This window comes from Typopeltis vanoorti, chromosome 19 (genome assembly GCF_054136105.1).
Source record: "Typopeltis vanoorti isolate ZY-2024b chromosome 19, IOZ_Tvanoo_1.0, whole genome shotgun sequence".
NCBI classification, from domain to species: Eukaryota; Metazoa; Arthropoda; class Arachnida; order Uropygi; family Thelyphonidae; genus Typopeltis; species Typopeltis vanoorti.
In genome coordinates, this window is record NC_143567.1 from 34,462,370 (window position 1) to 34,489,385 (window position 27,016).

The following is a 27,016-nucleotide window of genomic DNA, read 5'->3' on the forward strand; positions in this document are numbered from 1 at the left end:
ATTCCTGCACTTCTTTCTTAGGAGAGTTGCTTTTGTGAGTCCATCCATAGGCACACACAAATTTTTTTTGTCTATTTCCCCATTTTGAAGCTTGCCCGCACATAGCTCTTCTTGAAACTTCTACAAAAATGCTATTGTTACTTCTTCCTTCCTTTTCTTGATTGTTATTGCCAAATATGACATACTCTGCTTATTATGTAGTAAGATCTCACCTGTTTTTATCTTTTTTCGTCTCAGTAATGCCAGTTATATTCACATTGTACTTTTATTCTTCTGTGTTTGATTTCCTTTCCATTAATATTCCTTCTGTTGATAGTTTTTTGTTTTCATTGTTTCTGATGTTATATTTGTTCTTCTTCTTGATGTTGAGTTTCAATTAGTTCCAGTAGCTGATGTTTTCCTTTTTTGTCCTAGTTCCCTGACAAATACAGTAGCTTTGTTTAACTGTGCAATGCTCCAGCCAGCATGAAATCTCATGTTGTATCATCATATGTATTTGTAATTTAAGTTAATAGAGAGTACAATTTGGTTCACTAAGTCTCAAATTGTCAGCACATCCTCCTTTATTCAGTGCCCAGTGGATACCTATCAATGAGGCACATTACATGAAAGTGAGGATTGGACATTAAGTCAGAACCCTCAGTCGGTTCTCCACATTCCTTAAAGGTGATGTGGAGGTCTTGTCCCATTTATTTGGCTTTGACCCTTAGTGACTTATACATGCAACATTATTACTATTATTGTTTTCATTAGTTTTTTTACCTAAATTGAACTCAAAACTATCTGATATCATTAGCTATACTTCTCCTTTCTCTTATCTTTTCTCTCTTTCCTAAAAAAATACTATATCCTTTACACTTGATAGTTGCTCCTGCCAACTCTGTGAGTCAGGTTTCACTAATCCAACAAACTGAATTCCTTTATTCTTGATGCTCCTGGCATTTGTGTATAGACATAAGTTACTTCCTGACTTTTTTTTTTTCAACTCGGCCTAGCTGCTCAACTCAGCCAAACTGAGTTGAGCAGCTTTCTTTTCTCATCTCCACACACACACACACACACACACACACACTAAAAAAAAGTACAGGTCCATTATTTCATTAGATTCATATCTATGCTGAATGCCACTTGCATCACTGTCACGTTTGCATACCCACACACACACACACATGCACACACTCTCTCTCTCTGACACCATTCCTCTCATAATGGTCTACTTTCCCTATCTTGCTCCACACATCCAAAAACTCGCACCCATTTCTTCCACACAACTTGTGCATTGAAGAACCATATTCATCCTCCTAAACACTTTATATCTTGGTAATAGACTAACAATTTTCACTCTTTCTTTTTTTTTTTTTTTCATTTCTGCAATTCGTTCATATCCTCTTTCATTCTATATTTATATTTTATATTTATCATTTGTTGATATGAGCATTACAAGCACTCTCTTTTTTGTGGTTTCCCATTGCATTTGTCAATTTTTTCATGCAGAAGCTCGAAATGGTGACTGAGTGATCAAGCAGAATGTACCATATTACTTCTTTTTTTACTTACATTCTAATTCTTATTATCAAATGGAGCTTTGCTTTCTCTGCCTATTTTACTTATTCTGTTTGAGTTTTTCTAAACTTTTCTCAACTTTTTCTTACTCCTTGGTCAATTGCCTAATAATTTTTAAAAGGTTTGAAAGATGATATTTGTTTCTTTGCTAAGGATGCAAAATTGCAAGTGGGTGTAAAAGCAGTTCTATTGGGGGAGTGTTTATAGGAGGATTTGAATAGATTTGGATGTATGGCCAGATGATAATGGATTCCAGTCCACTTGCTAAATATAGTGTTATGCAGTTTGGGATAAAGAAATTCTGAAGGAAATGCTATATATATATTGGTATTTGCTTTAGATAAACCGGGAATCCCTCACTATATGCAGTTAATGTGTATTCCATGAATACAACATGTGAAGTGAAATTGTTAGAATAGTATCGTTGTTATTAAGAGAGGCCTCCCTGACTTCCTGGAGGTCTCTTTTAATAATAACAATACTCAATACTCAGGGACTCATTGAGGGAAGCCATCTGTCACCACATCAGCTCTCATATCTTTTCTTAAATTCATTCACACTACCTGTACTCATGAACTCCAAAGGCAATCCATTGCAGTCATGCACCACTATATGAGAGAAAAATCTAGCTCTCACCCTTTCTTCACTGTATTCATTCTCAATTTCCATGGATGCCCTCTCATCATTATCTTACCCTCCATAAAAATAAAAATTCCTTCTGATATCATGTATGACCTTTTGAGAAGCTTGTCGGTCTTATTCATATCACCCCCTCTTTCTCCTGTTTGCCAGTGTGCACAGTCCACAAATTCTCAATCAGTCTTCATAATTTATATTCTACAATCCCAATATCGTCTTTAACACTCTCCTTTGCACTCCTTATCAAAATCCAAAATTGTCATGGTGTTATCCATTTCTCTTGTCTAACTCAGTCATCACATTATTATAAAATGAGCAAGCTGCTCAAACATGACCTCCCTTAGTAAACCCATGCTGTTCATTGCAAAGTATAGATTCTCCCTTAATCCATTTCTCTAGTTCTAACTTTTCCAAAATTTTCACCACCTTTCCTTGAGATTGTGATTTGAACAGTTAAAGACATCAGTTTTTGTACCAGCCTTGTGCAATGGGATTATCAGACATTCTTTCCACTACCGCAGAATGTTCTCTGTTCTGTGACTCAGATTAAATAGCTCGATTAAAGGAACAGCCAGTTCAGCTGATCACACTTTTAGCATCCATAATGATCATGGCTATCGGCCTGATAATTAAATTCTTATTCAGTTTGTGCAAGAGTTCTAGTACCTTATCCTCATACACTAGTCTTCAGACAGCTCATACACATATTTTTTTTTTTCCAGCAGTGAGTTCAATTGGCATACACCCAGTTCACATAGTAAACAATGAAAAAACTGCAATTTATTCATGGACTTTCAACATCTCTACTAAATTTTTTTAAATATATTTACTTTTGCTATTTTTACTGTTAGTATATTACTGCTGCATTCCTTAATGAGGTAATTTGACATTTTGTACATTTTTTTGTTAGTATTGATGATTTTATTTAAGCACTTCATATATAATTTTGACCTCCACATAGCTTTTAAAGGAATGCAGAGAACCAACAGGGCTTCTGACCTAATGTCCAATCCTCACCTTCTCGTGAGGATCGGACATCTCGTGGTGCACCATGTTACGTATCTAAATGGATACTGAACGAACGAGGATGGGCAGACAATTTGGAATTTAGCTGACCAAATTGTATTTTTATTGGCTTAAACCAAAATATAAAATGATGGTACAACATGACAGAATTCCATGCCAGCTGGGGCATTGCTTGGTCTTGAATGGCAGGCAGTCTCAAGTAGAGTGATGTAGACAAATATCAGAATGGGTAACTAGACAACAGTGAAACTTGTTTGTGCCTATGGTCCCACAGGAGGTTCGGAGTAATTTTTTGAGGCTTTAGAGAAAGCATTTGACACAATGAAAAAGGAAAAGTTGGTCCTTGTTGGGGATCTAAATAATAAAGTAGGAAATGATTGTCAGACACAAAAATATTTTGGGAAAATTTGGAGGAAGGAGCAAAGCTAATAATAATGGCAAATACCTGTGGGATTTCTGCCCAGGACATGGACTGGTTATCACTAATACAATGTTCAACATAAAAATGTGCACAAATTCACATGGAGAGATGAGGCAAGGAATAAGAAAAGTCTCATTGACTATGTTATTGTTGATAGTGATGTTTTCTCTCTGGTGCAGAACACCAGAGTGTACAGAGGATTTGAAATTGGAAGTGGTCACTATTTAGTCTTGAGCAGGATAAAATTGAATTTCATATTGAAAAGAACGACATGTAAGAAAGTTTTAAAGTGAATAAAAGTTGAACAACTCTCAGATATGAATTGTAGACTTAAAATACACAAACATTATATGCCAGCCTGGTTGCCAAGTGGTTAGCGTAGCCGCTCTCCAGCCAAAAGGCTGCAGGTTCAAATCCCACCGTGGGCATGGATGTTTGTGATTGTCTATGAAAATACTAGTGGTGGTGGTGAGCGGTAGATAGCATTGGTGTAGTTGTGGTTTGTTGTGGTTGGTGGATTTGAGTGGTGGAGAGAGTTGTAGAGTAGATGCCCTCCCTCGATGAGCCTTTGGAGGTGTCACGTAATAATGATAATAATATTTAAGGAAAAAATGAGAGTTTAAGAACAGGAACCAAACTTTGGAGATTCAGTGGCAAGACCTGAAGAAAATATTGATTGATTCAATGCCAGAGAGGCATGTAGTGAGGTTTTCTGAAAGAATCGAAAAATCAGAATTCCATGGTGGACACAGATAGTTAAAGAGGCAGTGAAGGAAAAGAAGAAAGCATATCAAACGTTCCTGGCAAATAAGTCAGCTTGTGGTCTTAGAGAATATAGAGACAAATGTAAGAAAGCTAAACACTGTATAAAACTAGCTAAACAATAGTCATGGGAAGACTTTGGTAAGAACATAGAAAATAAATATCAAGCAGGTGGCATGATATTCTGGAGGTTGATGAAGAAGCTCAGAAATGGAAGAAAGAGTTCTGTAAAAGGAATTAGAGATGATAAAGGTAACACGAAAACTGGAGAAAAAGATATCCTTGAATTATGGAGTAATTATTTCGAAAAATTGCTAAATGAAATAAGCAGTGACAGCACAGTGAAAAAAAAAAGCACTCAACAAGCATGCAATGAGGAGTACTTATCCATATTTGAAGAACAAAAAGCCATCAAAAGCCTGAAATGGGGAATGGCAGTGGTAGTAGATGATATTCGACCAGAAATGCTCAAGTATGGAGATATAAAAGTTTCACAGTGCATAGTTCAGAAGGATTAGACGGAGTGATGAATTCCAGATGGTTGGAGTAGAACTTTCATAGTACCCATATATAAAAAGGTAAATAAAACTGAATGTGAGAATTACAGGGGTATTATTCTCCTGAGTGTTCTTGGTAAGATTTATTCAATATATTTGAGAAACGGTTAAGAAGGATTGTGGAAGAAAAGCTTGGTGAAGAGAAAGCTGGATTTTAGCCCAAATAGATGTCAGGGTCAGATCACTTTACGACAAATAGTTGAGAAATCATGGGAATATAACAGAGATCTGGGAAAGGCAGATGACAAGGTTCCAAGAGAGAAGCTATTCAATACGCTATAGTTATATGGTGTTATTGGGACATTATATCAAGGAATATTTAGTCTTTATTTGAGTTGTAAGTCAACAGTTAGAATTGAAGGAAATACAGGAAGATGGTTTAATGTTAAATCTGCTTTATGCAGATGATGTTATACTTCTAAATAAAAACTCTACAAGTCTGCAAGATTCCCTGACAAAATTGAATAACTATTGTAATAGATATGGTATGAAAGTCAGCAATAACAAGACAAAGACAATGAAAATGGGCAGAAACATTGAAAATATCAACTCCATTGTGAATGGATTATCTATAAAACAAGTGAAACAATTCAGCTACTTAGGCACAATTTTTAGTGAAGATGGTAAATTAAATATGGAAATAGACATCAGAATTAACAAAGCTCATATGGTAGGAAGTCAACTGAATAAATTTATATGGAATAAGAGAGAAAGTTGTCAAATTTCTTGTATACAACTAATTTGCTGTATACAAGTCAGTGTTCAAACCAATTTTAATTTACAGATCTGAGAGCTGGGTCAGAAGCAAAACACTTGACCAAAGACTAAAGACCACAGATATGAGCATGCTGAGAAAGATTAGGTGCATGAACAGATGGTATCTAATGGCAATATCATATTAAAAACGAGGATATTAGGAAAGAACTTGACATTGTCAGCATCCAGGAATGTGTTAACAGAGCTAATCTCAGGTGGTATGGTCAGAGGAAAGATTAACAAAACAAGTGTTCTCTGCCAGGTTTTCAGAAAAAAGACCCAGAGGAAGACTAAGATATAGGTGGATTGATATGGTAATAAGTGCCTTGGAAGATAGAAATAGAAGATCTGATAATGTTGGAGTCTTGACAGGTAACAGACTGATTTCAAGAAAAATTGTAGATAGGAAGTTAGTAATGATGTAAATTTTTCATGTAGTAGTATCATATCCTGTACACCCCTTGAGGGTACATGGCAGGAATTTGATGAGAATGATGATATGTATAATTTTGAGGTGTGTATAAAATTTATAGTGTAAGAATTCTTATTACATCATTGGTTGTGTATGCAGTTACAAAAAAAAAAATGTGTGTATATATATATATATATATATATATATATATATATATTAATGTATATACCAAATAATATATTTGTTGCTGAATGTTTATCCAACCTTTTCCTCATAGATGAGCGAGAACTGAAGAGACAAGAATTATATGTTGGTATGTATTTTTCCTTTTATTGTACTTATTCTAAGTGTTTATGAAAATATTACTTAAACACTTCTTACACTTTGACAGTATAAGACATGACATTGTGTCTGTCCAAGAGAGGAAGTAAAGTTTTTTTTAAATATTTTTCATTACTTCTGTAAACATCTCAGACTTAATTTTTATGCTAGGAAATTTGGTTTCTTCACTATGCAAAGAAAAATCAATCTTTAATACACCTGTTCTACTATTAGAGTCTGCTCTGCTCTTCTGAAGACAGTAACCCTTTCTACATGCATCTTGGGATTTACAGAATTCTCCGTTCATGTGGCCTTTCATATATAGGTGAGACTTCCAGAAGTTTCTCCTTCCACAGTTGTTTTTTGGAAACAACTGTGGAAGGAGAAAGATGACTTGCTGGCACAGTCCAGAAGGGTAACTATTGTGGTAAGAAAGGTAGTTAGCAATGCTGGCTAGAGGGAATCCCAAACAGTTCTTTCGATATGCTGCAAGTAAAAGAAAGAATGTATATGGCAGAATGATTTTAAGGAATGCCAATGGTAGTTGAGGTAACTGAATTAATTGAAATAGTAGTGTTACTAAGTGAACACTTTGCAAAAATATATTATTATTATTATTACGACGGGCGACTCCAGGGAGTCCTTAGACTCATCAAGGGAAGCTCTAAACATCATGTCCACACAACTATTCGACATTCTCACAATATCTATCATACCTTGCCTTGAATTTATTCACTGTCATAGCACCCACAACAGAATCTGGCAGTTTATTCCACTCATTTACCACTTTAAAAGTAAAGAACCCAGCTCTAACACCCTTGCTAACCATACTCTTTCCCAGCTTCCATAGATGTCCCCTAGTTCTCCCACCACCAGTATTATAAATGTCAATCTGACCAATATCATAAATGGATGAATATTGCAGGAATAAGAGAGAGATGAGAGAGCCAAAAGCTTAAACGGGAACTGAAATAAATGAAGTGGAGGTGCATAGTATACTACAGAACCTTAATGTGAACCTGAATGATTCAGCTGTGGGATTGGATGGTATACCAGCTTGAGTCTTATGTGAGCAGCAAGGGAATTGTCATTGCCCTTGAACATATTGTTTAATCTAAGTCTCAGCCTGGATTAGTCCCAAGGGGGTGAAAAGAGTGGAAAATAGTTCCATTGCATAAAGGAGGCTTTAAGACTGATGTATCAAATTACCGACCGATCAGCATATCAGGTGCTGGTGTTATCAAAGTATTGGAGAAATTGGTCAAGAGCAAAATACAGAAATGGATAGATGGAAATGGGATACTGTATGGGGGGGGGGCAGCATGGTTTTGTGAAGGGTAGGCCATGCCTCAGTAATTTGCTCATGTTTTATGATACACTGACAGCTGTGTTGGATAAAGGTAATTTGTTTACAGTGATATGATACTGCTGGACTTTACAAAGGCCTTTAACAGGATACCACATGTAATTCTAATCGGTAAACTGCAGCACATGGGGATGGATATAGGGTTGGTGAGATGGGTGGGAGGGTGGTTGATGAAGAAATATCAGAGAGTAGTTTATTCAGGAATAGAGTCCAAAAGAATGCCTGTGACTAGTGATGTGTTGCAGAGTTCTGTTCTTGCACCACTACTGTTTAATTTGTTCATTTATGATATAGGAAAGGATCTGAGAAGAACTGTTCAGTTATTTGTTGATGATGCAAAGTTGGGTAAAGCAATAGTTAATACAGATGATGTCAAAATTTTGCAGGATGATTTGGATAGATTGACAGACTGGGCAAAGGAGAATGGATGTCAGTTTAATGTGGCAAAGTGTAAGGTTATGCATTTTGGCGTGAAAAGATTACCAGCTGTATACCACATTGGTGGAAGTCTACTCCAGGAAATTGATGAAGCCAGAGACTTGGGAGTGTTAGTGGATAGGGAATTAAAGTTTAGGGGACACATGGCAAAAGTGGCCAAAGCCACTCATCAGATCACATCACTTGGTTACTGAAGAATAATTTGACAAGCAGATTATTGTTCCTTTTTATCGAACCTTGATATAACCTGCACGCAGATCTGGGCACCAGAGTTTCTTGGTGATTAGAAAGAGGTGAAGGGGATCTAGAGACGTGTGACCACGATGGTAGCAGGTCTATGGAATGAACCTTACAAAAACAGAGTGAAGATTTGTGGGTTACAGAAACTGGTTGATAGATGGAAAAGGGGTGATATAATTCTTCTTATTATTGTGCTATCTTCTATCGAAGGTCAGCGACCATCTTGGCGAACAAACTGCGCTCTTGTGCTAATCTGAGCAGTTGTGCACTGCTCTTTTCTGCCCACGTCTTGATGTTGTCAAACCATGATATTCTTTTTCTTCTTCTAGTTCCTTTGCCACCAATTCTTCCTATCAAAATAGTTTGTAGAAGTTGGTATTTGCTGTTTCTCATGATGTGGCCAAGATATGATGTTTTTCGTTTCTTGATTATTTGTAAAAGATGTTTAGCTTTGCCAGTGGATTTTAAGACATCTTCATTGGTAATTTTTTCTGTCCATGATATCGTTAGCATTCTTCTGTATAGCCACATCTCAAAGGCTTCAATTTTCTTGATGGTTGTCACCTTCAATGGCCATGTTTCAACTCCATAGAGCAGAATAGACCACACGTAGCATTTCAGCATTCGGCATCTGACTTCCATGTTTAGGTCTTTATTGCAGAATAGTATTCTCATTTTCATGAAGGACTGCCGTGCAACTTCAATCCTTGTCTGTATATCTATTTCTGGATCCCACCGTTCATTAAGCCAGCAACCAAGAGATTTATATCTTGACACTTGATCAATATTTTCCCCATTGAGTGTCAGTTTCATTGATGTGGCTGGATGTTTGCTGATGATCATGTATTTTGTCTTGTTGATGTTTATATTTATTCCCATTCTTTGGCTTTCTATGTATACTCTGTCAATGAGTTTTTGGAGATCCATAATATTATCTGCATTTCGAAGGATGTTAACAATCTTTCCATTTATTGTGATTCCCTCTAAACATTCTTCCAATGCTTTTTTAAAGATTACCTCTGCATATATGTTGAACAGGAGTGGTGAGAGCACACATCCTTGTCTCACTCCTCTTTTGATGTTAATATCACTGGTGGTAATGTTGTCTAATTGAACGGTAGCTGACTGATTCCAATACAGATTTGTTATTAGTCTCATGTCTTGTTCGTCTAGCCTTATTTTTGAAGGACTTCTATTAAGTTAGTGTGTCTGACTTTGTCGAATGCTTTTTCAAAATCTATGAAACACATAAAGACAGATTTCTGTTTTTCTATGCATTTTTGTATCAATATTTGGGTACAGAAAAGGGCCTCTCTAGTACCAAAACCATTCCGAAAGCCGAATTGTGTTTCACTTAGAGTTTCTTCACTTTTTCTATAAATACGATTCTGAATTACTTTCAAAAATATTTTTAATGTTTGGCTCATTAGACTAATAAGTCGGAAGTCACCACAGGAATTCGCTTTGGGTTTCTTTGGGACAGTGATAAATGTAGATTTGAGCCAATCTGATGGAAATTCATCACTCTCATATATTTTATTAAATAGTTTTTCAAGAAGACTGATGTTATCTGGTTCTATTAATTTTAAAAATTCTGTTTGCACACCATCTGGTCCACTGGCTTTTCCAGTTTTACTTGTTCATATAGCAATCTCTGTTTCGCATTTCATGATTGCTGGTCCTTGAATGTTATCTTTTATATTGAGATATGATTGAGATATGATATGATTGAGACATACAAATTACTGAGGGATTTTTTACAAGATTAATTCAGAAGAAATTTTTCAGAACGTGGCTATGGGAGAACTAAGTTTTTTGCTTGGAGAGTAATGAATGAGTGGAATAGGTTGCCAGAGTCTGTTGTGGATGCCATGACTGTAAATGAGTTCAAAGCAAAGTGTGATAGATACTGCACAAATGTTGGATAGTTCTTCACATGATGTTTAGGGCTTCTCTCTCTTGATGAGTCTAAGTACTCCTAATAATAATAATAATGTTTTAAATAATGGCTTCTGATAATACTTATTTTTTGTATTCTGGGATATGAACCTGTGTGCAAGCTAGATTTGGAGTTTAGTTTCAGGTGTTTTCTTTTGCTTTTTAAAATTAAGAATTTAACCACTCAGAATGTGGTTGGTAGTAAGTAAATATATATTCCCTTCCACACACATCACACATACAAATAAATGGGCGTTATTTGAAACATATTATGTCTAGCATGCTCGTCTGTATTAAAGGTCCAGTAATTGATTTTTATTCTCTATAAAGTGAAATTATTATTTTGTATTTTACTTATCAGTTCCCTAATTTTTTACTACTGGCTCTGTGAACAGGATATTAATTTTTTTAGAAAACTGTCATAGGATGTCGTAAGGGGATAAGGGCATCAAATTTAAGCATGTTTATTTATTATTGTTATTGGAACATGGAACAAACATGGAAAATGAAATTTAATCAGTAATTACAGACCTGTAGCACAACACTACCAATTATCAATCAAATTATGGAGCAGATTACTAAGGAAACTCACAACATATATGCAGAGAACTTTCATATTATCTCATAAGCAAATACGCTTTTCAGAAAAATAAGAGAACATTGAGAGATGTTGTTCTCTTATTGGAAGATGTGCTCTCTCTTGGAAGGTTTCATGGATGCAATTAATACTGCCTTAGATAAAAACAAAATTGTCATAGTATTTATCGATTTCACTAACATATTTGACATACTCACACATCAAACCTTATTAGAAAAGCTAAGACGTGTTGGAATAGATGGGCCTCTGCACAGGTGATTTAGAAAATACATTCAGAATAGAAAACAGATTACATGTATTGCGTCAAACTGCAGTAGAGAGCTTCCAGCAACCCCCGTGGAGTGCCACAGGGAGCTGTTCTCTCCCCAACTCTATTCAACATTTATATGCACGATATTAACCAGCTACCTCTCAAAGGCAAGATCTTCCAATACACAGACGATACAGTTAGAATATCTATCCATAATAATGCAAGCATAGCCCAAACAAATATGCAGCATGACATAAATCTGCTCATTGACAAAAACAAGACAAAATTAATGATATTCAGAAATCCGCTGACTCAACCAGTTGATAATATATATATATATCCACTATTTATATAATATATATAAACCCAACATCCACTCTCCAGCATAAAAAAACATACAGAACAGTAAATCTACTACTATTACTCAGGTTGAAACAATACAATACCTTGGAATTGACTTCGATACAGATATGAACTGGAATAGCCACATAAACCATGTACAAAAGAAACTCCAAACAATAACTGGCAAACTCTGCAGGTTAAAAGACCTAGTTCCCACACGCCTGAGAATACTAATATACAAAATGCTATGCTAAACATACTAAGATACGCTATAACAGTGTATGCGTTCTGTGCACACTACAAACTAAATAGATTAATATCACTACAGTACAAAATGATAAAACTGATCTTTTGGGAACAAAGAGACAGTACCGACTTTATATACACTGTAATGTCAGAACACAAAATACTAACAGCAAAACACTTATGTCACTATGCAGCTATGCTAAAATATTATTTCGATGCCAACTACAGCACAGCCAGAAATGCATACCATATAACAACACCTCAGATAACTAATTATATCATATATAAATATAATAATCACTACGAAAAGGCTCGTAGCTTCTACATCTGCCAATATTATTAATATGATATTGGCGAAGATTTGGATGGAGATATTCAGTTGTTTGCAGATGATGCAAAGTTGGGACGAATCATAAAGAGTAGTGAAGATGTTGTGGCCTTGCAGGAAGACTTGAATAAATTGAGTGATTGGGCATGGAAATGGGGATGTGAGTTCAATTTTGCAAAATGTAAGGTTTTAAAATTTGGAAAACAAAGATGGGATGCAGAATTTATGCTTGGTGAGAATTTATTGTTGGAGGTAGAGGAAATAAGAGATCTGGGGGTGATAGTGGATAAGGACCTAAAATTTAAGGGACACATCGCCAAAATTGTGAAAACAACACAAAGGCTTCTGGGAATGATGAGGAGGACACTGATGTATAGAAGTAGGGAGATTCTTGTTCCGTTGTATAAGGCTTTGATTAGGCCACACATGGACTATTGTGCCCAGATTTGGTCACGGTTTTCAGAAATTTTGTTTGAAAATTAGCCCTAAAATGCCATGTCCACGTATAATGCTATCTGTTAATCTTGTTCCATAACATTATAAATAATACAATACGAATTAACGAAAGAACTATTTATTTAAAAACAAAATGTCAAAATACAAGACGAATTAATGAACGAAATATTTATTTTAAAACAAAATGTCAAAATCCTTTAAATTCTTCATCACATTTCATTTATAAATTCATCTGTAGGGATTGCATCATCAGTGTAGCAGTTGTCGTCATCGTCTTCATGCTCTCCAATTTGTTGTGTGTCATACTCGCTTTCGTATACGATGTGATCTTCGGATCCATCCATTGAATTACTTATTCCACATTTAAGAAATGAGCGTTGATTCATTTCAGATGGTATCGAATCCCATGCTTCTTTAACCCAGCTGGTGACTAGCGTGATCTCAGGCTTCTGAAAATTCCCACCCTTTGTCATCTTCACTAAACCAGATGACATCCATTCTCTCCATTTTTCACGTAAGTGATCTTTAAATGGCTTATTCAAGCTGACATCAAGCTGCTGTAAAACGGAAGTTAGACCACCCGGTATGACTGCTAGGTCTGTACGTAGCTCATGTGCTTTCTCTTTGCTTGCCTCTGTTAAATGCTCCCGGAACATATCCCAGACTAACATGCTTTGTTGACGTATGTTCCATACTTGATCCAGCCACAATTGTACACCTTCTTCATCCATTCAACCTTTTTGATTGGCGCAAACAATTACACCTGGTGGAAATTTCATATGCTTCGGAATTTTCTTCCTTTTAAATATCACTGTTGGCTTTAATTTGGTACCGTCTGCCATGCATGCTAGAACAATGGTAAAATGCGTTTTTTTCATGTCCGTTGTTTTTATGAAGACACCCTTTTCACCAACTGAGTTTACTGTTTGATTCCCAGGCATATCAAGGTACATGGGCATCTCATCCATATTGCCAATTTTGGAAAGTTCATATCTGTGACACTTCCGTAATTTTATGATAAATTTATGGAAGGACCGCACTTTTTCTTCAAGTTGCTTTGGTAACTTCTGTGCAATTTTTGTTCGGTGTCATAATGTTAATGCTTTGTGTTCCATAAATCTGTTGCACCACCCAGACGAAACAAGAAAAGATGAAATACCTGGTGTGTCCTTGAATTTACCATTCTTGAGTTGTAGAGCTCAGAAACGAATTGCATTTCTTGTTACTATAATACCATCTTGTCGTTGCATCAAAATCCATTCATTTAGCTCTTCTTCGAGTTCTGGAAAGGATGCTACATCTCCACGACAGGCACGTTTCGTTTTTGGGATTTTTTCAAGACTGTCTTTTTGCTTACGCCAAAGTCTAATATAACTCTCTGCTACACCAAATTCTCTCATAGCAACACTGTTATTATGTTCTTCTGCAAACTGCACGACACGCAATTTAAATCCTGCTTCAAAAGATGAACGTTTACATTTCTGTTGGCTCATTTTCAGGCTAGATTTGTTTAACGAATAATATTTAAAATGAACTGTGTTAAACCGATATACCTAACTGTACTCTATCTATCTCACTGTGCTCTATCATTCGGCGACAGAGAGTGCATGCGCAGATACGATGCGCACTCGGTCGCCGAATGCGAGTGGGTCAAGTAGATTTGGTTGCACAGGCATTAGGTAGTATATATTGTGTGTGCAAGTCTAATAAGATGTTATATTTTTTAGAATCCGCATATAATACGAACCCCTAACTTTAAGTAGTATTTTTTATTATAAATTTTTCGCATTATACGTGATAATATACTCAGTATATCCTATCTCAGTACCTCCCATAATGCAAAATATCTCCTTGCAGATATGTCTAATGTTATGCATTAAGGTTATGGGAGATACTGAGATAGGAGTGATGTTAGCTTGCTCCACCTTTGCAATGAGTTGCCTGGTATTGTACCACCTTACCCCAGTCCTGAACATACTTTCAGGTGCAAACTTTGTTTGCTCGCACTTGGATAAAGGGTTAAACTAAATTTATTATAGTCTAACCATGTGAAAAATAAACTTTCAACATCTTTCTCTAAATCCAGATTAATGTATTGAAAAGGTGGCACACCGTTTGGCAACTCCTATAGGTAGAGATAACCTTGCTAATGCTTCTGCCTGGTATCTCCACTTGGGCCTTGCTCCCACTGAAGAGACCTCAATAAAGGTCGAAACTAGTCTAGGTAGTGGCTCTTCCCCTAATGCATAACATTATACATATCCGCAAGGAGATGTTTTGCATTATTGGAGATACTGAGATAGGAGTGATGTTAGCTTACTCCACCTTAGCAACGAGTTGCAAGGTGTTGTACCACCTTACCCCAGTCCTGAAGATATTTTCAGGTGTGAACTTTGTTTGCTCACACTTGGATAAAGGATTAAACTAAATTTATTAAATTTATTATAGTCTAACCAAGTGAAAAATAAACTTTCTGCAGTAACTGCTATTAATATATTAAAAAAAAAAAAAGAAAAAGTACAATTTAAGAATTTCATTGGTAAAAAAAAACACCAGAACAATATATTTTGTAAACACATAATATATAATCATAAATTTAATAATAAAAATTATTCAGTTTTTTATAGAAATCTAATGTGAAAAATGAACCATGATCTGCAGCACTTAGTTGCTGTATTTTGTAAAATAAGTTGGAATGTCACTTAAGACGATTATTGTATATATGTAAATATTTTGAGATAACAAAAAAAACAAGAAATTATTATTATTATCAGCAGACCTTTATGGAGTCCAAAGACTCATCATGGGAGGTCTCACTCTCACATGCACAGGTCATCATATCTCGACTTAAATACATTCACTGTCCCTGCACTCACCACACTCTCAGGCAGTGCATTCCTATCACCCACCACTCTCTATGAAAAAAAAAAATCTACTCCTCACCTTTTTGCTCACACCTACCTCATACAGTATCCAGGGTTGGCTTTTCGTTCTCCCTGTCTTCAGATATTCTCTGAAAAATCTCATCTACATTAATCTGGTAATTACCCCTTACCAACTTATACGTCTTGATAATGTTTCCCGTCTTCCTTTTATCCACTAGGTTCTTTAATTTGCATTCTCTCAATCTGTTCTCATATTCCACATTCCAGAAACCAACTTAGTGAATCATCTCTGGACCCTCTTCAGCATCTCATCATCCTTTGTGAAAACCTGGTGACCAAATCTGTGCATGGTAATCCATATGTAGCCTGATCAGTCTTGTACAATGGAATCAAAACATCCTTACTTCTAACTGCTAAATGCTACTCCTGGTAAATGTCTCCTAACCATTCCAGATTTTGAGTACTCAGTGCTGCCTCTGCCCTTTCACCAGAAAATATCAGAAGAATGTTATTAAGATTAGACAAAATACCTCCTGGTCCTGATGGCATTCCTCCAGTTGTCCTGAAGGTTTCTGTATCAGAACTAACTCCTGTCCTATATCTCCTGTTTATGTTCACTTACTCCTTTAGTATATATCCCACAGCCTGGAAATTGACCTATGTTCAACCCATTTCCAAGAAGGGTGACAAATCACTACTATCAAACTATTGTCCAAACTTTCTCACCTCATTCCTCTCTGAAGTAATGGAGAACTATCAATGCCCAACTCCTGTGCTACCTTCAAGGTACCCAACTAATAAATGACTTCCAGTATGGATTTTGCTGCTGTTAATCAGCAGGAGATCTACTCACATGTCACCCATTTCGAAAAAGTTTAGTAAATCTCAAGTCATTGCATCCATATCTTCAAAGCTTTTGACTAGCTGGCATAAAGGCCTATTAAACAAAGTCCCATCATTTAGTTTGTCCCACTTCTAGAAAGAAGTTGTATTGCTAGCAATACAACTTCTGCAGTATCATTGTTAGCTTTCTGGTTGGACACGCACTACATATGATGGATGGTTCCTTATCTTTCTCCAAATCAATTATTGCCTGGGTTTAGGAAACATAAAGCATTTGCACAAGGCAATTTAGCCTGATTAGTGATAGATCTAGTATAAAAAAGATTAGTAAATTAGGGAAAAAAGGCTTCAGGTCCCTGTAGAATCTTAGAATTCAGGATGTAAGAAATCCTAGCAGAATAATAAATATACAATCTGATAAACTAGAAAGATATTTCTTAGGAAGTCAAAATGTATAGAAAAATAGAAATTAGGGGAGAAAAATATACCATCCTGTCTTCTCTTTCATGTTTGGCTTAATAGCCTGTTACAGACAAGTAATTTGGCATCTTAGTTACTTGCTTACTGCATATGATAGGGCAGTTAATTTTGTCTGCCTATGTCTGTAAATTACATGTGTTTGTCTGTTTTGTGGGATGATAAACTTGAGTTTTTGTGTGCGAGACCAGCTAACTCACCTTCAAATAAAAAGCTCTCATAAAGGTTCTCTTTGTCCTAGATTAGATTTGAACCTAGGTCTTTCCAGCATGAAGGGCATTATCAATGCTAGGAGAAAATACGAATAAGATATTGAAAGATTAGCGTTTCACTTATATTAATTATACATCACATGCATAATCAGATAATATGATAGAATAGTTTTAAATCTCAAGATCCAGATACTCAACAAAGGAGGCAATTAAATTTTAAGAAACAAAATTTAATTAGACAAGAAATTTCACACCCTGTAAGATTCTTAATTCAGAGAGCATCATAACAGAGAATCTAAAATAGAAGAATCAGTGGCAGAGTATGGTTGTTTAGCTTAGAATTTAATAAAATAAATTTAGAAACTAAAAAAATTTTTTCTTCAAAAATAATATTTTTGAAAGAAATATGATTCATAATTTACAGTTATGAATCATATTTAGTCTGTGATTTGGCTTGACGGGCAGTCCTGGATGGCCTGGCCAGGATTAATCATCTGGTGTACCTGCCTGCAAGAGTCATTGGTGTTGCAGTAAATCTCCTTTCCCATGGTCCTGGAACAGATTCAAAGCTCACTGTGATACCAGTGCCACATCTGGAATAGCCCTGGTATTTTACTTCCAAGCGCGGTTTGCTTGCCAGAGAGTGGGGCTCCATGGGGAGTGGAAAACATTGACACTGAAACAAACTCTCTTTGAGAATGAGTAATTTTTCATCCTGAAGTTTATCAGGGGGACCTCAACACTGCAATGATGTCGAGAAACCATTGCGATATCACCCGAAAACAAAATCAAGAAACAATAAACATCATAGGCAGAAATAAATATACCAAACTTTTTAATATTACACTTAAATGAAGAACATCCACTCAGAAAAATGTCATCCTGCAGAGATTTTGAAAAGGTTAGCAGGATGTCCAAAATCAGTGAAGAAGCTCTGTTCAGGGAACATTCTTCTAGAATGTTCCCTGAACATTTTAGAAACAACAGCTATGACAGTGACCAGATCAACTCCTTTGTGCAACATCTGTTGGAGGAATACTCTCACAAAATTTTGAACTTTCTCGAGGAGTAATATTTGAGTGGGATCTCCATGATATTCCCGACGAAGTGATCTGCTCCAATATGAAAAACTAAGGAGTGAGAGCCATGAGAAGAATTCTCATGTGTTGGAATGGAATATTATCCTTATATTCAACAAACCAAAACTACCAACATTTGTCAGAGCAGGTTATCTCAATTGTCCAGCAAGGCTCTATATCTCCAAACCCTTTGTGCTTCTTTAAATGTCAGAAGTATGGTCATTCTTAGATTGCCCGTCGTGACTCTGTCATCTGCCATGATGCTGCAGTAAAGATCATGAGAACAGAGATTGTAAGTGCAAAACACTAATATGTTCCAGTTGTGAGGGAGCTCACCCAGTACTCTTGAAAACAAAACCATAACATTGATGGAATGATGAAAAAATGAGTTCAAAAATTAAAAATCAAACAGAGCATCCCTATCAAGAGGTAAGGAAGCAGTGTACCACACAACTAGCAGCATCTAATGGTAAAGAAAGAATTAATCTTTAAAGGTGGCTGTGGCATTACTATAAACAACAAAATTACATGATAATCACAGTAATAAACTTTAGTGAAAGTACAGATATTTTGTACTGAAATTAGCAGCAATCATTGGTGTGTAGAAACAAGCAAATCATAGAACAGGAATATAAGGTACATACAAAAATCAGTTTACCAATTAAAATGGTTGCCTTTCATGCTTACATAAAATGAGAATCTCTCAAACTTTAGGGAGAGAGAAATAATTGTTCCAATTCAGGTTAGACTGACATCAGCCTAACCTGAAGGGGGGGGGGGGTTGTCATAGATGCAGAAGAAATTTTTCTCTCCCTGCCTTTATGTGACTGGTACAGAGAAAACAAGGGGAAACTAGTTCTGTGGATTAAATATTTTGCTTTTAGCATGGCGAATGTAGAATTGGTTTGCTGCAGATGTAAATACATTGCCATTGAATTGGGTAAGAAAAATGTCACCCTTCTTCATCCTGCAGAAATTTTGAAAAGGTTAGGATGTCCAAAATCAGTGAAGAAGCTCTGTTCAGGGAACATTCTTCTAGAAACAACATTCATACGATTTGTGTGAATAATGGAATCATCAGTATAAGCCAGATCCAGATGTATCCAAATACTCAGGTTGAAGTGATGCAGAACTTATACTTTACCATACGAGTTGCCAAAAAAGATGTCGTATCACAAAAGGCACCAAAGAATTTCTGAAAAACAGAGAGCCAAAAGGCTTCACTTCGGCAATGCAAAATTATTTACACATCTGGGTCCGGCTCCCACTGACAAGATCTCAATAAAGGTCGAAACCGGTCTGGGTAGTGACCCCCCCCCCCCCTTCCCATAATGTATAACATCATAAATGTCCGCTAGGAGATGTATTTTACATTATGGGAAATACTAAGGATAGTGATCAGAACTTACTCCACCTTTACTACAAGTTACTTCTGTCATGAAAGGTTTGCCAACGCTTGGATCCACTGAAACTTTTATAGTTTTTATATTTACCATGAAACTCTTGTAGTTTCTCTGTTCGACTTTGAAATAATGTTGGATTCAATATCCACTTAATTTGAATAATGAAGAAAGAATTGCTAGTTAATAATTCATTTGTTATTAAAATTAATAATTTCTTTTTAATATACAGTTTAAGAAAACTAAAAAAATTATTTTTTTAGCATTATGTGAAGTATGCAGCATAGGAGATGTTAATCGATCAAGACACGTTATTCAACAATTAGGAAAAGAAGCAGAAGCAGTTATCAATAGTACCCCAAATGGATGTAGTACACTTATTTTCAAGTAAGCCATTAATTTGTTTATTTTTGAAAGAAATTATTTTCAGTGAAAAAATTTTCTATACAAAAATCCTATCTTAGCTTTGCATTCTTTGTCCTCACAGGTCTATTTTCTTTATAGTTTTATATATAGAGCACTTATATGGTCGCATTTAATTAGACAATATTATTGTAGTGTTTTGACCTTGTTTTAATTTATACCTGCTGTATTCCTTTTGCTGTTCCACTGTAGCAAATTACTGTCTTTTCTTTTCCTTAAATGTGGCTTTTTTTGCCATTCTGATCTCTCTCTCTCTGTGACAGTGAAATCATTTAATACAATGATTTTAATCTTGAGAAATTTAACTGGCTTTTATTTTCCATTGGTACTAGCCTAGCTTTATGAGAATCTGTCCATTGTGAAAAATCAGATGGAAATCTGATTTTTGGAAATGGAAAGTCAGATCAATGTTAAGCTTTCATTAATCCATGACACTGGAGTATTTTGAGATTTCTGCAATTGAATTTATTTAATTCTTTCTTTTAGGGTTACACGGTGATCAGCATTCATTTAAAAAAATTTATGGAATTTACAACTGTGTTAAAAAACTTTTTTTATTATCCGATGTTTCAATCTTCACATCAAGATCATCATCTGGAGCATACATAAATATACAGGACATGCTGAGTTACATCATTAACTGTAAGCCAGAGAAACAATGATTTAATCACATGTTATTTTACTGGCATGACCTCTGGTGGAAAAATAAAAAAATAAATAAAAAATAAAATAAAATAAAAATAATAATAATAAAAAAATAAAAAAAGAATAATAATAAATAAATAAAAATAAAATAAAAAATAAATTTTTACATCAAGCTAAATTCTATTTTTACAATGACAGGAATAAACATTCTTTTAGATGGTTTTCTTTTAGAAACAATTGGTGTCCTATTTTTAGTATTACAATTCTTATTTTTGATTTACAATACTGGATTTTCTACAGTCCTGTTTATAGTTGTTGGTGAGGAAGGTCGAATATATACCTTCCACCATCATTGTTGTTCAGATTGGGGTGGTTGCTGATAATCTCGCAGGCTTCCTTGAATTTCCATTCATACCATGTTCTAGTGTGATGTAGACAGCTGGTGGTTTTCCAGTCAATTCTGTGTAAGGTATTCAGGGTATGATCAGAAAGGCCAGCTTCACCATAATTATTATATTTAATGTGTCGTTTATGTTCTTTTTGTCTAATAGGAATAGTGCGTTCTGTTTCTCCTATATATAGTATGTTGCAAGTACAATAAATCCGGTATACTCCAGGGTGAGCTAGTGGAGGGAGTGGGGCTTTGGATGAGTTGAGTAAGCTTTTTAATTTTGCAGGAGGTTTAAAGGTGGCTTTGAGGTTGTACTTTTGTAGTACTCTATTTATTTTGTCTGATATTCCTTTAATGTAGGGAATGGTTATAGTTTTACTGTAGTCTGGTTTGTCTTTTTTTTTTCGAATATCATCTATGTATTCCTCATTGGATGCCTGTTGAGGTTTTTTTTTTTTTTTTTTTTTACCACTGTGCTGTCACTGATTATTTCATTTAGCAATTTTTCGAAGTAATTACTCCATACATCAAGGAGATCTTTTTCTCCAGTTTTCATGTCATCTATATCATCTCTAATTCCTTTTACAGCACTCTTTCTTCCATTTGTGATGTTTTTCAACAGCCTCCAGAATATTTTGCCACCTTCCTGATATTTATTTTCTATGTTCTTACCAGAGTCTTCCCATGACTTTTGTTTAGCTAGTTTTACACAGTGTTTAGCTTTCTTACATTTGTCTCTATATTCTCTAAGAGCACAAGCTGACTTATTTGCCAGGATCTTTTAATATGTTATCTTCTTTTTCTTCAATGCTTCTTTAACTTCCTGTTTCAATCATGGAGTTCTGAATTTTCTATCCTTGCAGTCAACCTCACCTCATGCCTGTCTGGTTGAATCAATCAATGTTTTCTTCAGAGCTTGCCACTGAATCTCCAAACTTTGGTTCTTGTTCTCAAGCTCTTTCATTTTTTCTTTAATAATGTTTCTATATATTTTAGTCTACATGTCAGACCTGACAACTGCTCAACTTTTATTCGCTTTAAAACTTTCTTACATGTTCTTCTTTTCAGTATGAAATTCAATTTTATCCTTCTGAGGACTAGGTGATCACTTCCAATTTCAAATTCTCTATACACTGTAATGTCCAGCAGCAGTGAGAAAACATCACAATCACAATAACGTAGTCAATGAGACTTTTCTTATTCCTTGCCTCTTCTCTCCATGTGAATTTGTGCACATTTTTATGTTGGAACATTGTGTTAGTAATAACCAGTCCATGTCCTGAGCAGAAATCCAACAGGTATTTGCCATTATTAGTTTTGCTCCTTTCTCCAAATTTTCCCAAAATATTTTTGTATGTCTGACAATCATTTCCTACTCTGCTATTTAGATCTCCAACAAGGACCAACTTTTCCTTTTTCATTGTGTCAGATGATTTCTCTAAAGCCTCAAAAAATTCCTCGACTTCTACCTTAGCTGAACCTTCTGCTGGGCCATAGGCACAAATAAGTCTCATTGTCCAGTTCCCCATTCTGATATTTGCCCACATTACTCTACTTGAGACTGAGTGCCATTTAAGAAGATTAGCCTCATATTTTGGGTCGAGTACTATGGCTACTCCTTCTTTTCCTTGATTGTCATTGCCTGAATATAACATTTTATATTTATTGCTCAGAAATATCTCACCAGTTTTTGTCTTTTCTGTTTCAATGACCCCTATTATGTTAATCTGATGCTCATCCAATTCTTTTGGTAGGTTTCATTTTTTTTTGCCATTGGCTTTGAGTTGGGCTGTGTTTCAGGAAAAAAACGAAAAGTCTGAAATTCTGTAGTGTTTTACCATAATTTTACATTGAACTTTAAGCCAATAAGAATACAGTTTGGTCGGTTAAATCCTAAATTGCCACCCCATCCTTGTCTTGTCAGTATTTCGGTTGATGCCTAATAGAGTGCTCCATGAGAATGTGAGGATTGGACATTAGGTCAGAAGCCCTTGTCGGTTCTCTGCATTACTTTAGCACTTTGAGTCCTATCGATGTAAATATACATCGATCATGCATGAACCCAGAATATATTTAATGTATTTAATTAAATTTATTAATTATTAATCTGATTAATTATGTGTCCCAGGTTCGATTCCCGTTGTAGACGTGAGGAATTTGAGAATCTTCCTCAGGCATAGCCAAGTTAGCCGGTCTTGGGCGCGGTCAGTAGGGTTTTTTCCGCCAGTTTATCAGGCGTTTTTCATCCCGCAAACCGGCCCTATGAATTTACGCCTCTACAGTCAAAAATATATCCCCCTCCCCCAGCGGCAGACCAGGCGACGGGTCGGTTGGGAGTAGTACTAACAAAAAGTCGCATCTGAAGTAACAATCGGACCCTGCATGGGAAGCGGGAATAACGCGTAGTGGAAGAAGAAGAAGAAGATTAATCTGATTAATTATAATATAATTTATAATTAAATTATAAATTAATTAAATGTATTTCATATATTTACATATATGAAATACATTATGCTAAATTAAAAATTCAGAAAATAATAATATATGCTTAAAATTCATTATCAGACTGTACTGTAGTTAAGTTTGAACCTTCAACTTCATTATCCATAAGGATGGTTGACTTTTATCAGTAAAAAAGGGAATTTATATTAGTATATCTTAACGCCTATCCATCGGTTGCATTATGTATAAAACAGTCCATATTTCATTATTTTACTACACATTTCTAGTAACTTTTGTGTTCTAATCATCTGCATTCTCAACATTCATATTGCAATATTTATTTGTTATAAGAGTATTGTGCTTATATCTGGACAACCCTGGTTGTAGATACTAAAAGGTAACTGAATATTACCCAAAATGTATGTATAATGTTATGTAATATGCCTTGCATTTCAAAAACTGAATGGCCTAATTCAATAATTTACCACTCAACTTTTGTGACCTATTGTGGATAATTACGTGGGTGCTCAGAAAGTTTTTAGCCTTGACCATTTTTTTGGCAACACTATTGGAAAGATTTTTTTTTTTTTTTTTCTAAGTTGGTACATATGTCATAAGCAGTCATGTGAAATTACAAGTCATTCTATCAAGTAGTTTGTTTTATACAGCTGTCTGAAGCAAAAGTGTTGTCTGTATCTCTTGAAATGGATAAAATTAATATCATGCAGTTATAAAATTCTTTGTAAAAGAAGGTTTAACAGCAAAAGAAATTCATTTGATGTTCATAAAAGTTTATGGGCACTCTTCTCCTTCATTTTCGACAATTACAAAATGGGCTGCTGATTTTAAACGTGGCTGTACCAGCCTTGAAGATGATCCACGTGAAGCATGTCCAAAAACTGTAACAACACCAGAAATCATTCATCAAATGCACAATATGGTATTGGAGGAGTCAAAGTGCGTTAAATTGCTGAGACTATAGGCATTTCAAAAGAACATATAGGATATATTTTGCATGAAGAATTGCAAATGAAAAAGCTTTGCATAAGATGGGTGCGTTTGATTTTGTGCATCGACTTATTACTATCAATGAGTCTTGGATTCACCATTACACGCCAGAATCCAAACTGCAGTCAAAACATTGAACAGAAGCCAGTTCAGCACCAAAGAAGAAAATTTCGGTTCCATCAGCAGGAAGGGTCACGGCATCGGTGTTTTGGGATGCTAAAGGCATTTTGTTTATTAATTATCTTGAAAAGCATAAAACAATAACTGGAAATATTTATTCCGATTTTTTATCCAGAATAGATGAAAAAATTCGTGAGAAAAGCCCGGTTTGCAGAAGAAAAAAAAATCATCTTTCAGTAGGACACTGTACCTGCCTATAAAGGTGTTTTGCAATGGGAAAATTAGGGGATCTACACTATCAATTGTTGGAACATCCTCCCTGTTCCCTAGATTTGGCTCCCTCTGACTTCTATCTCTTTCCAAAACTAAAACTCTTCCTGCTTGCATAATGGATAGCATATCCACTTTGCCAAATCTTCTAGTTGGAGTTTTGAAGTGGCTTGAAAAATTTTGATGTTTTGTCTACGGAACACTGATTCTGGATTTTTTAATCTTTAGCTTACCCCATCATATGAGGGTGGTCTGTAAAGGTTCTCAGCCTGACAATTAAAAAAGGAATTTATAATTTCAAAATTATTTTTATTTTTCAACATAATCTCCTTCAAGAATAATACATTTATTACAGCGATTCTCCAGTGCCATTATCTCATCCCTATAGTGATTCTCAGTAAGATCTGCAAAATATCCATCTACAGCTGCAATTACCTCTTGCTTCGAAGAAAAACGATGACCAGTGAAGAAGAGTTTTAGAAAGAGATAGAAGTCAGAGGGAGCAAAAGCTGGGGATTAGGGTGGATTTTCCAACAATTCAGGACAATGCACTGAATTGCAAATGAAAGATGATTTTTTTCCTTCTGCAAATTGGGTCTTTTCTCACAAATTTTTTTGTCTAGTCTGAGTAAAAGATTGGAATAATATTTTCTGGTTATTGTTTTAACCTTTTCAAGATAATTAATAAACAAAATGCCTTTAGCATCCCAAAACACCGATGCCATATCCTTTCCTGCTGATGGAACTGACTTTGTCTTCTTTGGCGCTGAACAACCAGCTTTTGTCCACTGTTTTGACTGCTGTTTGGATTCTGGTGTGTAATGGTGAATCCAATCTCATGCATAGTAATAAATTGATGCACAAAATCAGTTTTATTCTTCTTAAAACGCTCCAAGCACTGTTCATAGATTTTCATGCAAGTGCGTTTTTGATCTGCTGTGAGCAAGGCACACCCATCTTGCTCAAAGCTTTTTCATTTGCAATTTTTCATGCAAAATATATCCTACACATTTTTTTGAAATGCCCATAGTCTCAGCAATTTCACACACTTTAACTCGCCGATCATCCAGTACCATATCATGCACTTGATGAATGATTTTTTTCTGGTGTTGTTACACTTTTTGGATGTCCTTCACATGGATCATCTTCAAGGCTTCAACATTGGAAAGTATTGTTGATAAATGGCTCGCAAAAAGTTAAGAACGTTTGAGTGCGATTAGTAGGTGGAAGTGGACCAGTTGTTCGATACTGTTGGCACATTCTTCCTCATTGAGTCTGTGGACTCCATGGAGGTGTCTAATAATAATAATAATAATAATAATATTCATTCTTTGGCATGTGTTGTATAAATTTGTATTTTTGCTTATTTTACCAATTGAGCCATGCTGATCATTACAAATGTCTCATTATGACAAAATTGATGTAACCAATTTTGTCATAATGGAATGCAACACCAACAAAATGATCTGTGCATCAGTTATCTTTAGTGTCTGAATTCAGGCATATCACATAGCCAAATAATTGTGATGTTGCAAGCTACAAGATGTGTAGCGGATGATGGTAATTGGCTTATTTTATATCCGGTAATGGAATATGCAGAAAGTTGAGAAAGGATTATTATAGATTTTTTTTATTTTCCCAAAATGTATAATTTTTATATATAATAAAATAAATAAAGGTCCACCAAGGCAATATGATCTCCCCAAATCTATTTACCGGCACTTTAGAATACATTCTGAAAAAAATAGACCTAAATGGAGGAATAAGCATAGATGGTGAAAAGCTACAAATTCTTATGTTTGCCGATGATCTAGTACTGATATTCCACAACCCAAAAGACCTAGAAGAAATGGGTGAAAAAGTATACACAAACAGCAGTAAGATAGGCTTAGAAATGAATCTAGAAAAAACAAAATGCATCAAAAACATCTACACAAGTGACAGTCACCTATGTATTGATAACATCCCTATAGAGCAAATTGACTCATACAAGTACTTAGGACAAACAATAAAAATGAGTAACGATTTATCTGAAGAATTAGCAAAAAAGAAAGAAAGCTGCATGGCTATCATTCAACAGACTAAAAGAAACACTTACTGATCCAAATCTTGACATCTCTCCGAAGGCAAAACTATTTAATAGTGATATTCTACCATCACTC

General features: G+C 35.3%; 1 protein-coding gene across 1 annotated transcript in view; it reads left to right on the forward strand.

The window, feature by feature from the left end:
* Lrrk (Leucine-rich repeat kinase) overlaps positions 1 to 27,016 on the forward strand; it is a 790,764-nt gene that overhangs the window by 214,272 nt on the left and 549,476 nt on the right. Inside the window, exons 6-7 of the mRNA XM_090409582.1 lie at positions 6,414 to 6,449; positions 19,819 to 19,942. Of these exons, the coding sequence (XP_090265708.1) occupies positions 6,414 to 6,449; positions 19,819 to 19,942 (160 nt within the window). The remainder of the gene's footprint in view (positions 1 to 6,413; positions 6,450 to 19,818; positions 19,943 to 27,016) is intronic.